The following is a 13672-nucleotide window of genomic DNA, read 5'->3' as shown; positions in this document are numbered from 1 at the left end:
ATCAGTAGAATCTTGAGATGCTAAATTAAAGTGTAGCTTACATGTAACCTGATAATTTAAGCACATTGACAGCACACAGCATTTCATGGCACAGAGGAATCATGAAGTGTCTGCTCAGCTAGAGCCCACCCACAGAGCTGAATCTTATACTGTCAACCACTGGTAATAAAAAACAGTAATAAAAATGACTAAAACTGCAAAGTAAGGGGTTAAAAATGGTCTTTAATGTGTAAACATCACTAGGGGATAGAACTTTCTATCAGGGGCCAACCCCTTTAAAGTTTGGGAGTCTTAGAAGTACAAATGTGACCAAGTCCGACCTCTTTTAACCATTTAATTAATAATGCTATGAGCAAACTCTCAAAAGACGGGGATGTGATGCTTAAGGGGGCCGTACTCCAATAAAGTATCACATTTATATAATTTAGGTTGTGCTCATCTATAAAAGGACAAAATATCCTTATAATAAAAACAAAGATAAATAGATAAACGCCACCCAATAATTACTAAGGACCCAACAAATTCTGTTAAACTTTTTACTCCATTGACTTGTTGGTTGTAAAATGTAAAGGTTATATCAAAATTGGAAACACAGAAGCATTTAGCGTCAATGACTAATTTTACCCCAAATCTTTACCTTTTACATTTCTTACCAATAACAAAGTCAGTAACCCAAAATCAAACTATAAATACAAAACACATTCAAGTTCACGTGTAAATCTCGTTACCTTATTCTTGCCCCCACAGTGGCAGCAGACAGTCCACAGGTATTTAAGGGTCCGCCATACCAAAATAATGAAAAGGCCACCAAAAAATGTCACCATGGAAGAGGCCAGGAAAGCCCACCACATGCGCTGCCCCCGACTGTCGCATGGCACCTCCACGGTCACCGGAATTATGAGGGACGGGTCCCCTTTGGGTGCAAGGACGGAGTCCAGGTGCAGGTTGTTGTTGTTGTTGATGGCGCTCATGGTTAAGCTGATGCTACTGAAGTTGCTTTGGGATTTGTAGCCACTTGCCATCGCTAACAGAAGGACCCAGGGAACCCTGAAAGCCGCACACGTCTCTGCCCCCAAATTCCTGGACTAGCCATATTGCAAAGGAAAGGGGAGGTCAAATAAATAGATGGGGCCTTCAGTGACTGCCTCTTGTGCATAAAATAAGGGCAGTCCTATGACACAAGAACTGTCCCCGTTCTGTCTTTACAATGCAATAAACTAGGGGTTTCCTCAGGAGCAAGGTGACCCCAGCACCTTGTAGAGAGCTGTCATAGTCCTTCCATCAATGAGAAGCAGATCCCCAGCAGTCCTTCATGTCTCCCTGATGCCTTCTGCTGGATGTGGGTGATTCCGGTTCTCCTTAGAGAAGATTCAGCATGGAATATCAATGTAATTCCTAGCGGTTCTGCCAGGGATGTCTATGCCATACCCTCATTGCTTTGTGTTTGGGAAGCCTACGCCTACTGGAGATAAACCTTCTCGAGCACCTGTTTGCAGCCCTTCTTTTTCAATGTAAATAGGGCAGTTGCTGATTTATTATTAATAGGTAGTCCACCTCACTGTGAGCCCCGGCTCCTCGGCTCCCTGGTAGCCACACAGTGGAAAGCCGTAGGAGTCACATGCAATGGAGAGGATTTCCCTGCTGATGAGGTCTTTGAATCATTATGATCTTGTAGTTCACCAAGGCATCTTTTACCCCTTCTTCCACTGGAATAGATTTGTATGACAATTGCAGCGTTCTCCTTTTTTTCTCCTCTGTGTCTTCCCTTACACGCCGCCTGCCTGCTGGATGGTCTCCCCCTCCTACCTTCCCTTTTCCCTGTCTCTCCTATGACTGTTCAAGGCTGTAATCCTCCCAGCTGATCAGTTGTTTTCCCCTCCTCCTCCTCCTCCACCAGTGCTGTTCCCTCAGTTATATCCATTTAGGAAGCATAGACAGATAAAGAGGATACCCTACAAATCCAGCTGTGGATGAGAGAAGCATTTAGAAAGGCCAGCCTTACAGGTAGCATAAAGGAGTAACTACTAAACTCCAAAATCCACCAAATTCTGCATTATCATGGCCAATAATCCATGTCAACCTCTAGTAGTAGAATCCTTGGCTATAGATGCCACATAGGACACATACCAGGACTATGCAATTACAGTGATAAGGTAACATAGCCAAATAATTATGATATAACAGGCCATATTATATTATATATACTATACTATATAGTTTTTTTTCGATGCATTTCCAAATACAAATTCTAGAAATATTCTGTACCAATGTGTATATTTTCACAATAACCCTCGTGCTTCACAATAGGTTGACACTTTCTGTTATGTAGAGGTCACCCCATTGTCATCACAAGCAGAATGACAGTCTAAGGATCCATTATTGACAGTAGCTTGTAGAAACAGCTCCTCTCCCGCCCGGTATAATATCATTTAGCAGGACCACAATTCTCTCCCATAGAATTCTTTTTCCTGATGAGATTCTGTGTCCAAAATCCTGTGGGTGCTGCAAAGAAAGTCATAGGGGCAGATTTACTTACCCGGTCCATTCGCGATCCAGCGGCGCGTTCTCTGCGCTGGATTCGGGTCCGGCCGGGATTTAATAAAGTAGTCCCGAGCGCCACATTTTCAGTTCTTAAATGCGGCGGTTTTTCCGAATACGTCGGGTTTTCATTCAGCCACGCCCCCCAATTTCCATTGCGCGCATGCCGGCGCCGATGCGCCACAATCCGATCGCGTGCGCCAAAATCCCGGGGCAATACTGGTACAATCGGCGCAAATCGGAAATATTCGGGTAACACGTCGGGAAAACGCGAATCGGGCCCTTAGTAAATGACCCCCGTAGTATCATATTAGCATCATAAGTCCATCAAGTCCAACCTATTGTCCTAATGTGTTCATCCAGAAGAATGCAAAATAAAAAACCCTGTAAAGCTGATGGCAGTTGGTCCATAGTTGGGGAAAAATCCCCCTTCCTAACTCCAAATAAGGCAGTCAATAATCTCCGTAGATCAAAGTCAAATTTTTCTTGCTATTTTTGCTCTTTTATAGATACCATCTTGAAGATACATCATGCTGCGGCAAAAAACACCATAGTCTCACTGCTCTTACAGTAAAGAATCCCAGTCTATGGCTATGGTAGAACCTCCTCTCCTCTAGGTGTAGAGGATGCCCCCTGTCTATGGTGATGGTAGAACCTCCTCTCCTCTAGGTGTAGAGGATGCTCCCTGTCTATGGTGATGGTAGAGCCTCCTCTCCTCTAGGTGTAGAGGATGTCCCCTGTCTATGGCGATGGTAGAACCTCCTCTCCTCTAGGTGTAGAGGATGCCCCCTGTCTATGGTGATGGTAGAACCTCATCTCCTCTAGGTGTAGAGGATGCCCCCTGTCTATGGTGATGGTAGAACCTCCTCTCCTCTAGGTGTGGAGGATGCCCCCTGTCTATGGTGATGGTAGAACCTCCTCTCCTCTAGGTGTAGAGGATGCCCCCTGTCTATGGTGATGGTAGAACCTCCTCTCCTCTAGGTGTAGAGGATGCTCCCTGTCTATGGTGATGGTAGAACCTCCTCTCCTCTAGGTGTAGAGGATGTCCCCTGTCTATGGCGATGGTAGAACCTCCTCTCCTCTAGGTGTAGAGGATGCCCCTGTCTATGGTGATGGTAGAACCTCATCTCCTCTAGGTGTAGAGGATGCTCCCTGTCTATGGTGATGGTAGAACCTCCTCTCCTCTAGGTGTGGAGAATGCCCCCTGTCTATGGTGATGGTAGAACCTCCTCTCCTCTAGGTGTAGAGGATGCCCCCTGTCTATGGTGATGGTAGAACCTCCTCTCCTCTAGGTGTAGATGATGCCCCTGTCTATGGTGATGGTAGAACCTCCTCTCCTGTAGGTGTAGAGGATGCCCCCTGTCTATGGTGATGGTAGAACCTCCTCTCCTCTAGGTGTAGAGGATGCCCCCTGTCTATGGTGATGGTAGAACCTCCTCTCCTCTAGGTGTAGAGGATGCCCCTTGTCTATGGTGATGGTAGAACCTCCTCTCTTTTAGGTGTAGAGGATGCCCCTGTCTATGGTGATGGTAGAACCTCCTCTCCTCTAGGTGTAGAGGATGCCCCCTGTCTATGGTGATGGTAGAACCTCCTCTCCTCTAGGTGTAGAGGATGTCCCCTGTCTATGGTGATGGTAGAACCTCCTCTCCTCTAGGTGTAGAGGATGTCCCCTGTCTATGGTGATGGTAGAACTTCCTCTCTTTTAGGTGTAGAGGATGCCCCCTGTCTATGGTGATGGTAGAACTTCCTCTGCTCTAGGTGTAGAGGATGCCCCCTGTCTATGGTGATGGTAGAACCTCCTCTCCTCTAGGTGTAGAGGATGCCCCTGTCTATGGTGATGGTAGAACCTCCTCTCCTCTAGGTGTAGAGGATGCTCCCTGTCTATGGTGATGGTAGAACCTCCTCTCCTCTAGGTGTAGAGGATGCTCCCTGTCTATGGTGATGGTAGAACCTCCTCTTCTCTAGGTGTAGAGGATGCCCCCTGTCTATGGTGATGGTAGAACCTCCTCTCCTCTAGCTGTAGAGGATGCCTACTGTCTATGGTGATGGTAAAACCTTCTCTCCTCTAGGTGTAGAGGATGCCCCCTGTCTATGGTGATGGTAGAACTTCCTCTCTTTTAGGTGTAGAGGATGCCCCCTGTCTATGGTGATGGAAGAACCTCCTCTCCTCTAGGTGTAGAGGATGCCCCTGTCTATGGTGATGGTAGAACTTCCTCTGCTCTAGGTGTAGAGGATGCCCCCTGTCTATGGTGATGGTAGAACCTCCTCTCCTCTAGGTGTAGAGGATGCCCCTGTCTATGGTGATGGTAGAACCTCCTCTCCTCTAGGTGTAGAGGATGCCCCTGTCTATGGTGATGGTAGAACCTCCTCTCCTCTAGGTGTAGAGGATGCTCCCTGTCTATGGTGATGGTAGAACCTCCTCTTCTCTAGGTGTAGATAGAACCTCCTCTCCTCTAGGTGTAGAGGATGCTCCCTGTCTATGGTGATGGTAGAACCTCCTCTCCTCTAGGTGTAGAGGATGTCCCCTGTCTATGGCGATGGTAGAACCTCCTCTCCTCTAGGTGTAGAGGATACCCCCTGTCTATGGTGATGGTAGAACCTCATCTCCTCTAGGTGTAGAGGATGCCCCCTGTCTATGGTGATGGTAGAACCTCCTCTCCTCTAGGTGTGGAGGATGCCCCCTGTCTATGGTGATGGTAGAACCTCCTCTCCTCTAGGTGTAGAGGATGCCCCCTGTCTATGGTGATGGTAGAACCTCCTCTCCTCTAGGTGTAGAGGATGCTCCCTGTCTATGGTGATGGTAGAACCTCCTCTCCTCTAGGTGTAGAGGATGTCCCCTGTCTATGGCGATGGTAGAACCTCCTCTCCTCTAGGTGTAGAGGATGCCCCCTGTCTATGGTGATGGTAGAACCTCATCTCCTCTAGGTGTAGAGGATGCCCCCTGTCTATGGTGATGGTAGAACCTCCTCTCCTCTAGGTGTGGAGGATGCCCCCTGTCTATGGTGATGGTAGAACCTCCTCTCCTCTAGGTGTAGAGGATGCCCCCTGTCTATGGTGATGGTAGAACCTCCTCTCCTCTAGGTGTACATGATGCCCCTGTCTATGGTGATGGTAGAACCTCCTCTCCTGTAGGTGTAGACGATGCCCCCTGTCTATGGTGATGGTAGAACCTCCTCTCCTCTAGGTGTAGAGGATGCCCCCTGTCTATGGTGATGGTAGAACCTCCTCTCCTCTAGGTGTAGAGGATGCCCCTTGTCTATGGTGATAGTAGAACCTCCTCTCTTTTAGGTGTAGAGGATGCCCCTGTCTATGGTGATGGTAGAACCTCCTCTCCTCTAGGTGTAGAGGATGCCCCCTGTCTATGGTGATGGTAGAACCTCCTCTCCTCTAGGTGTAGAGGATGTCCCCTGTCTATGGTGATGGTAGAACCTCCTCTCCTCTAGGTGTAGAGGATGTCCCCTGTCTATGGTGATGGTAGAACTTCCTCTCTTTTAGGTGTAGAGGATGCCCCCTGTCTATGGTGATGGTAGAACTTCCTCTGCTCTAGGTGTAGAGGATGCCCCCTGTCTATGGTGATGGTAGAACCTCCTCTCCTCTAGGTGTAGAGGATGCCCCTGTCTATGGTGATGGTAGAACCTCCTCTCCTCTAGGTGTAGAGGATGCTCCCTGTCTATGGTGATGGTAGAACCTCCTCTCCTCTAGGTGTAGAGGATGCTCCCTGTCTATGGTGATGGTAGAACCTCCTCTTCTCTAGGTGTAGAGGATGCCCCCTGTCTATGGTGATGGTAGAACCTCCTCTCCTCTAGCTGTAGAGGATGCCTACTGTCTATGGTGATGGTAAAACCTTCTCTCCTCTAGGTGTAGAGGATGCCCCCTGTCTATGGTGATGGTAGAACTTCCTCTCTTTTAGGTGTAGAGGATGCCCCCTGTCTATGGTGATGGTAGAACCTCCTCTCCTCTAGGTGTAGAGGATGCCCCTGTCTATGGTGATGGTAGAACTTCCTTTGCTCTAGGTGTAGAGGATGCCCCCTGTCTATGGTGATGGTAGAACCTCCTCTCCTCTAGGTGTAGAGGATGCCCCTGTCTATGGTGATGGTAGAACCTCCTCTCCTCTAGGTGTAGAGGATGCTCCCTGTCTATGGTGATGGTAGAACCTCCTCTTCTCTAGGTGTAGAGGATGCCCCTGTCTATGGTGATGGTAGAACCTCCTCTCCTCTAGGTGTAGAGGATGTCCCCTGTCTATGGTGATGGTAGAACCTCCTCTCCTCTAGGTGTAGAGGATGTCCCCTGTCTATGGTGATGGTAGAACTTCCTCTCTTTTAGGTGTAGAGGATGCCCCTGTCTATGGTGATGGTAGAACCTCCTCTCCTCTAGGTGTAGAGGATGCCCCCTGTCTATGGTGATGGTAGAACCTCCTCTCCTCTAGGTGTAGAGGATGTCCCCTGTCTATGGTGATGGTAGAACCTCCTCTCCTCTAGGTGTAGAGGATGTCCCCTGTCTATGGTGATGGTAGAACTTCCTCTCTTTTAGGTGTAGAGGATGTCCCCTGTCTATGGTGGTGGTAGAACCTCCTCTCCTCTAGGTGTAGAGGATGCCCCTGTCTATGTTGATGGTAGAACCTCCTCTCCTCTAGGTGTAGAGGATGCCCCCTGTCTATGGTGATGGTAGAACCTCCTCTCCTCTAGGTGTAGAGGATGCCCCTTGTCTATGGTGATGGTAGAACCTCCTCTCCTCTAGGTGTAGAGGATGCTCCATGTCTGTGGTGATGGTAGAACCTCCTCTCCTCTAGGTGTACAGGATACCCCCTCTCTATTGTGATGGTAGAACCTCCTCTCCTCTAGGTGTAGAGGATGCCCCCTGTCTATGGTGATGGTAGAATCTTCTCTCCTCTAGGTGTAGAGGATGCCCCCTGTCTATGGTGATGGTAGAATCTCCTCTCCTCTAGGTGTAGAGGATTCCCCCTGTCTATGGTGATGGTAGAACCTCCTCTCCTCTAGATGTAGAGGATGCCCCCTGTCTATGGTGATGGTAGTACTGGGTACTATGAGTGACCTGTGACTATATTGACTACTATGGGGGCACTGTTGTCTATATTAGCTATTGTGGAGATAATGGGGCTCGCTTACTAAGGGTCCGAACGCATAACTTTCGTTGGGTTTCCCGAATATTTCCATTTTGTGCCAAATTGCCGGCTTGAAATTGTGGCCGTCTGACAACCCGACGGATTCAGAATTTAAAAAAGCGAAATGTGTCGCAGGATCAAGCACTCACATGCATCGGGAAGAAGAAGGTGAACTCCGGCGGACCTCGGCCCAGCAGCGACACCTGCAGGAAATTGGACGCACGGACCTTAGTGAATCTTGCCGGACCCGAATCCTCGTCGGTCAACGCACCGCAGGATCGCGACAGGACCGGGTAAGTAAATCTGCCCCATTGTTACTATATGGTCTACCATGGGGGTCATGTTACTATGGGGACACTGTATTAAGTTTGTTATAAGAAAGTAGAGGAGATAATGATGGAGTAAGGAACACAAAATGTATGTGTTATGTAATCTACATGGATGAGTCATGGTTAGAAGAAGCTAACATGGTGGTTTACATAAAAGAACAAAAATGAAAGAGAACTTCTATTAGCATAGAGTGAGTCGCCAAATCGTAAGTGCTGCTATTGGGAATAACAGAAGTATATCCAGAATTATGAAAAAAGTGATATTTAGAATTATAATTTCGGGGAATACAGTTATTTATTGAAACAGCGGTGATGTCAGATGTGGATTTGTGACAAGACAGAAAAATGTCCATGTAGTGACACCCCAGCGCCTGTGGTCCGGCTCGCGCATCCCACCAAGGTTCCCCTACCTGATCTAGCTGACCTCTCCAGCATTATGTCTCAGCAGTCCTAGCAGATTGCTGTGCAGGCTCAGCAGCTTAACCAGCTTACCACCATCATACAGCAATTGTTGGCCACCCAGCAACAGTGACCAGTTCCTGAGGCACCTTCCGCTACAGCATCTTCCAAAGAACCAAGACTGAGGTTGTCTATTCCATCCAAATATGACAGAGTGCAAGTGTAAGTCATGCAGGGGATTCATCACCCAGTGCTTAAGAAAGGAGTGCTAGTCATTTCAAAGATGTTATGTTGGCACGGGACCTGCCATCTTTACCGAGCTACCTCATCACCCTTGCCACTCGGATTGACATCCAGTTCTCGGAACATCTGGAGGAGCAGAGCCTTGAACAAGCGCAGATTAGGATCCGTCGTCTGCCCCGCTTGGCTCCTGTCTTCCAAAAACCACCACAGCCGCCCTCCTTGTCTGCTGCAGAAGAGGCCATAGAGGTGGATAAAGCCCATCTGACACCCTAAGAGTGCTCCAGACGACAACAGAAGAATCTGTGTCTCTACTGTGCCAGTCCAGAGCACTTTCTGGGGACTTGTCCACTCTTTCCACAGCGTCCAGGCAACGCACGCACCTAGGGTTCCTGGGAGAAGTGACCCTAGGTGACAGCAAAAACTTCTCCAGGTCTGAATATTCCAGTCCTACTTAGCTCTGAAATAGGTAACCAGTTTAAAGTTTCTGCCTTCCTGGATTCCGTCTCTGCAGGAAATTTCTTGAATGCTGCCCTGGTCTCCCAGCATCATCTTCCTGTGGCCAGTCTGCAAAGCCGCCAGTCATCTCGTCCTTCAGTGGGCAGATTCTTTGCGATTCGGTGTGGTACCGCCCCAAGCCTTTGTGCCTGCAAGTTGGGGCGTTGCACAAAGAAAGTGTTGTTTTTTGTGCTACCCAGATCTATGTCTTCTGTTCTCCTGGGTCTTCCATTGTTTCAACGTCACGCTCCTGTGCCCAACTGGCAGACCGGAGGAAATTCTTCGTTGAAGACCTGATGGTGGCACTTCATCCTGTGTCCACCATGTCTTCTCTGGTGTGTCCAAACCCTTGGTGGGTCTTCCTGTTTCTTATATGGACTTTGCTGATATGTGCCCACTTTCCATGCCTGAAACTGCGGCTAACTCTGCCTATGTGAAGGAGAATCTGCAGAAGGGGTTCATACACCAGCCTTCTTCTGCGGGTGCTGGGTTTATCTTTGTGGACACGATGCATGATTCACTCCTTCCATGCATTGTTGGACACTTCGAGTATCTTGTCATGCCGTTTGGACTATGTAATGCACCATCCGTATTCCAGGAGTTCCCCAGTGTCCCCCGTGGGACATTATGCCATTCAGAGATTCATGGGCTTCGCCAATTACTGCCGGGAGTTCATTCTGCATTTCTTCCGTCTCGAGTCTCCAATTGTGGCGCTGACCGAGAAAAACGTCAATCCTAAGCACTGGCCCCTGGCGGCTAATAAAGCTTTCTCCAAGCTTAAGTCTGCCTTTGCCTGTTCTCCTATACTCACTCGGCCTGATATGGAGAAACGGTTCCTGCTAGAGATAGATGCCTCCTTGGTAGGAGCTTGTGCAATTCTCATCCAGAAATGGGCCACAGGTCGAACTCTCCCTTGCAACCTTCTCAGACGCAGAGAACTACTCCATAGGTGATTGGGAACTTCTGGCCATAAAACTGGCCTTGATAGAGTGGCATTATTTTCTGGAAGGAGCTTGTCCTCCAGTCTGTATCTATACTGACCATAAAAATCTCCTGTATCTCCAAACCATTCAACGCTTCAATCCATGACAGGCTCGTTGTTCCCTCATTTTCTCTCACTTCAACTTCCTGATCCATTTTCATCCAGTGGAGAAGAATGTCAAAGCCGATGCCCTCTCTTGTGCCTCCGATGCTACTGGGCACGAACCAGCTCCTCGACATATCATTCCTCCTGAACTACTTGTTGTTGCCGTTCCTGTGGATCAACTGCAAATTCCTCAACTGCAAATTGACATCCATGCCCACCTATTCCTCTCTCCCATCTGGGAGCAAACTCGTCAGTCTCTACTTTGGGCATCCGCCCCGCACTAAAACCAGGCCAACAAGAGATGGAGGCCTCCCCAGTCTTCTCTCTGGGTGACAAAGTGTGGCTGTCTGCCAGATATGTCAGGCTGAAGATTCCCAGCTACAAGCACAGTTCTCGTTTCCTGTGTCCATCTGAGGTGCTGAAACGCATTAATCCTGTGGCTTACAGGCTTTGCCTTCATCCCACCATGCGCATCCTGAACTCCTTCCACATCTCCCTACTTAAGCCTATAATACTGAATCACAAGTGGCTCTTCCTTCTCCACCAATGTCTCCACCAATGTCTTTCAAGTAATGAGGTCCTGGACAGAAGTTAGAGGTAAGTGGTTCTCCCTAATCGACTGGAAGGGGTAAGCGCCAGAGGAGAGATCTTGGGAGCCTGAAGACAACATAGTAGACCGCACGGGTCACGGGTGCTTCTGTGACCCATTCCTCAGGTTGCAGGTGCACTTGTGTGCCCCCGTGTGACACCCCAGTGTGACATTTTGACATTTTAAGCTAGAATGACAATTTTTGAATTTTTTGCAACAAATAAGTAATTTTTGGGGTATTTTTTGGTTGTTGTTTGGTTTGGTTGTTCAAGCAAATTTCAACTTCATGAACATAACTTTTTTTGTCAGGGTCACGATCTCTTCTTCTTTCTCCTCATCACTAATCTGTGGAGAAAAGAAACATTTTTTTTTGTCTTAATCGTTTTTGGCTATTTTAGTTTTCATTCAAATTTCACACTTATTTACCTTGTAAAAATTTTCTTCATTTGGTGGCGTGGGGTCAGCCCCATGCCCTGGCATCTTCCATTCCTTGCCTGGCTAGGAGTGAAAACAAACCTTACTGTGTGCTCCTACATTGTCCTCCATTTCCAATATTGTTTGATGGTAAGGTGTCTAATGTGTGGCAATCCTCCTAAATGGTTCCGGTTTTGAGGGGAGATTCCTTTCTTCCCCCTCAACCACCATGCCATTTTTTAAGGCTAACCTTTGTATCTTCCCCCAAGATGGTGGACAACAGATGTTTTACCCATCCTACAATGTATATACAGTACAGGATGTGTATTTGGTCACCCATTCAACCCCCCCCCCCCCTTTGGTGGGAGAAACACCTCCTGACATGGAGGTGTGAAGTGTCTCTGAAGTTGGAACTATTTTCCCACAATAAAGGAATGTGAGGTGGCTTTCAGCACATCCTGAGTATGGGAAGCAGGTGGGCATTTTCCCAGGGGAAAGGAATATGAGAGAGGTGTCATGGGGGTCGCAGGCGCACCTGTGTGCCTCCCTGTGCCCCCAGGGGCATTCTGCAGCCTCACTTACCTTCCCTCGGTCCAGCAGCAGTCCCCGAGCTCCAGTGCGCGTGTCCTCACCTCCTAGTGTGCGTGTACGCCGCCTCTGTAAGATTTAAAGCGACCCAGGAACCCATGCAGGTGGATAAAGCTCGGCTGAAACCCCAAGAGCGTTCCAGACGAAGACAGGAGAACCTTTGTCTCTATTGTGCCAGCCCGGAACACTTTCTTCAGACTTGTCCAGTCCATTCTCTGTGCCTGGGAAATGCACACACCTAGGGTTCTTGGAGGAAGCGTCCCTAGTTGAAAGCAAAGCTTCTCCACACCTATACATATCTGTTCTACGCAGCTTGGGGACAGGTAGCCAGTTTCGGGCTTCCTGGATTCTGGTTCTGCAGAAAACTTCGTGGATGCTGCTCTTCTGGTCTCTCAGCATCACCTTCCTGTGGTCTGCCTTGAAAAGCCACTGGTCTTCTTGTCTGTCAGTGGGCAGATTCTCTGTGACCCGGTCCATTACCGCACCAACCTTCTATCTTTGCAAGTTGGGGCATTGCACAAAGAAAGACTATCATTTTTGTGCTACCCCTGGTCCACATCTTCCGTGCTCTTGGGCCTTCCATGGTTGCAGCAACATGCACCTGTCCTCGACTGGCAGTCTGGGAGATTCTACATTGCGGACCAGAGTGCCAGTGCCGTTGTCTCATGCCTCTCTGCTCTCTGTCCGGTGTTCATCAAGTCCTCTCCAGAGTCCTCCAAACCTCTGGTGGGACTTCCCACTTCTTATATGGACTATGCTGATGTCTTCTCGGAGAAGCAGGCAGAGATTCTGCCACCACACCGTCCCCACAACTTTCCCATAGAGCTGCTGCCGGGCACATCTCCTCCATGGGTTCAGGTGTACCCACTATATGTGCCTGAGACTGTGGCTCTGTCGGCCTATGTCAAGGAGAATCTACAAAAGGGATTCATTCGCAAGTCCTCCTCTCCTGTTGGTGCTGAATTCTTCTTCGTGGCCATGAAGGATGACTCTCTTTGCCTTGCATTGACTACCGCGTTCTGAATAAACTTACGGTGAAGAACTGCTACCCCTGATCATGGAACTCTTTGACCGCCTCCCTGGAGCCAAGATCTTCACTAAACGGAACCTTCGCTGGACATATAACTTAATCCGCATCTGTACGGGTGATGAATGGAAGACTGCCTTTAACACTTAGGATGGCACTTCGAGTATCTGGTCGGCTGTGTTTCAAGAGCTTATCAATGATATCTTCAGAGAATTGATTTATACCCATGTTGTGGTCTTCTTGGACAATATTTTGGTGTTCGCTGGACCTCGAGTCCCATCAAGCGCATGTTCTCCGGCGCCTAAGAGCTAAGCGCCTTTATCAAAAACTCGAGAAGTGTCAGTTACACGAGAAAAGTCTTCCGTTCCTCAGATATATCATCTCTGACAAGGGACTACAGATGGATCCCACTAAGTTGCCTGTGGTACTTCAGTGGCCTCGCCCAGTGGGACTTCATGCTTTCCAGAGATTCCTGGGCTTCGCTAACTACTACCGGCAGCACACCGCATTTTTCCTCCCTCGCGTCTTCTAATTTGGCGTTAACAAAGAAAGACGCTGATCCTAAACTCTGGCCTCAGCCTAATGATTCTGTACCTCGCCTTGGCCACCACCGCAAGCAAAGTCGTGAGTGTGGAGCGACCTGGTGGCGCTTTGTGGTTTTTACTTTGTTTTTTTTTATGACATGTGAGACTACCTTAATAGGATAGTTTTATTAATTACAAATTTTTTTATAAAATTTGCCAATAATTAACTACAAATTTGAAAAAAATAAGCTAGTAACTTTTATCAGAATATGTTATAAATCTGTACAGCGTTATTCCCAGGTTCAGCTACAGATGCA

General features: G+C 48.3%; 1 protein-coding gene across 1 annotated transcript in view; it reads right to left on the bottom strand.

Moving 5' to 3' along the window:
• KCNMA1 (potassium calcium-activated channel subfamily M alpha 1) overlaps positions 1–1823 on the bottom strand; it is a 382597-nt gene extending 380774 nt beyond the window's left edge. The window contains exon 1 of the mRNA XM_072130535.1: positions 729–1823. Coding sequence (XP_071986636.1) covers positions 729–1022 — 294 coding nt within the window. The 5' untranslated portion in view covers positions 1023–1823. The remainder of the gene's footprint in view (positions 1–728) is intronic.
• Between the last annotated feature and the right edge of the window lie 11849 nt (positions 1824–13672).

Source organism: Engystomops pustulosus, chromosome 11, assembly GCF_040894005.1.
Source record: "Engystomops pustulosus chromosome 11, aEngPut4.maternal, whole genome shotgun sequence".
In the NCBI taxonomy this organism is placed as follows: Eukaryota; Metazoa; Chordata; class Amphibia; order Anura; family Leptodactylidae; genus Engystomops; species Engystomops pustulosus.
The sequence above is the reverse complement of the archived record's forward strand: the minus strand, read 5'-3'. Positions and strand labels throughout refer to the sequence as shown.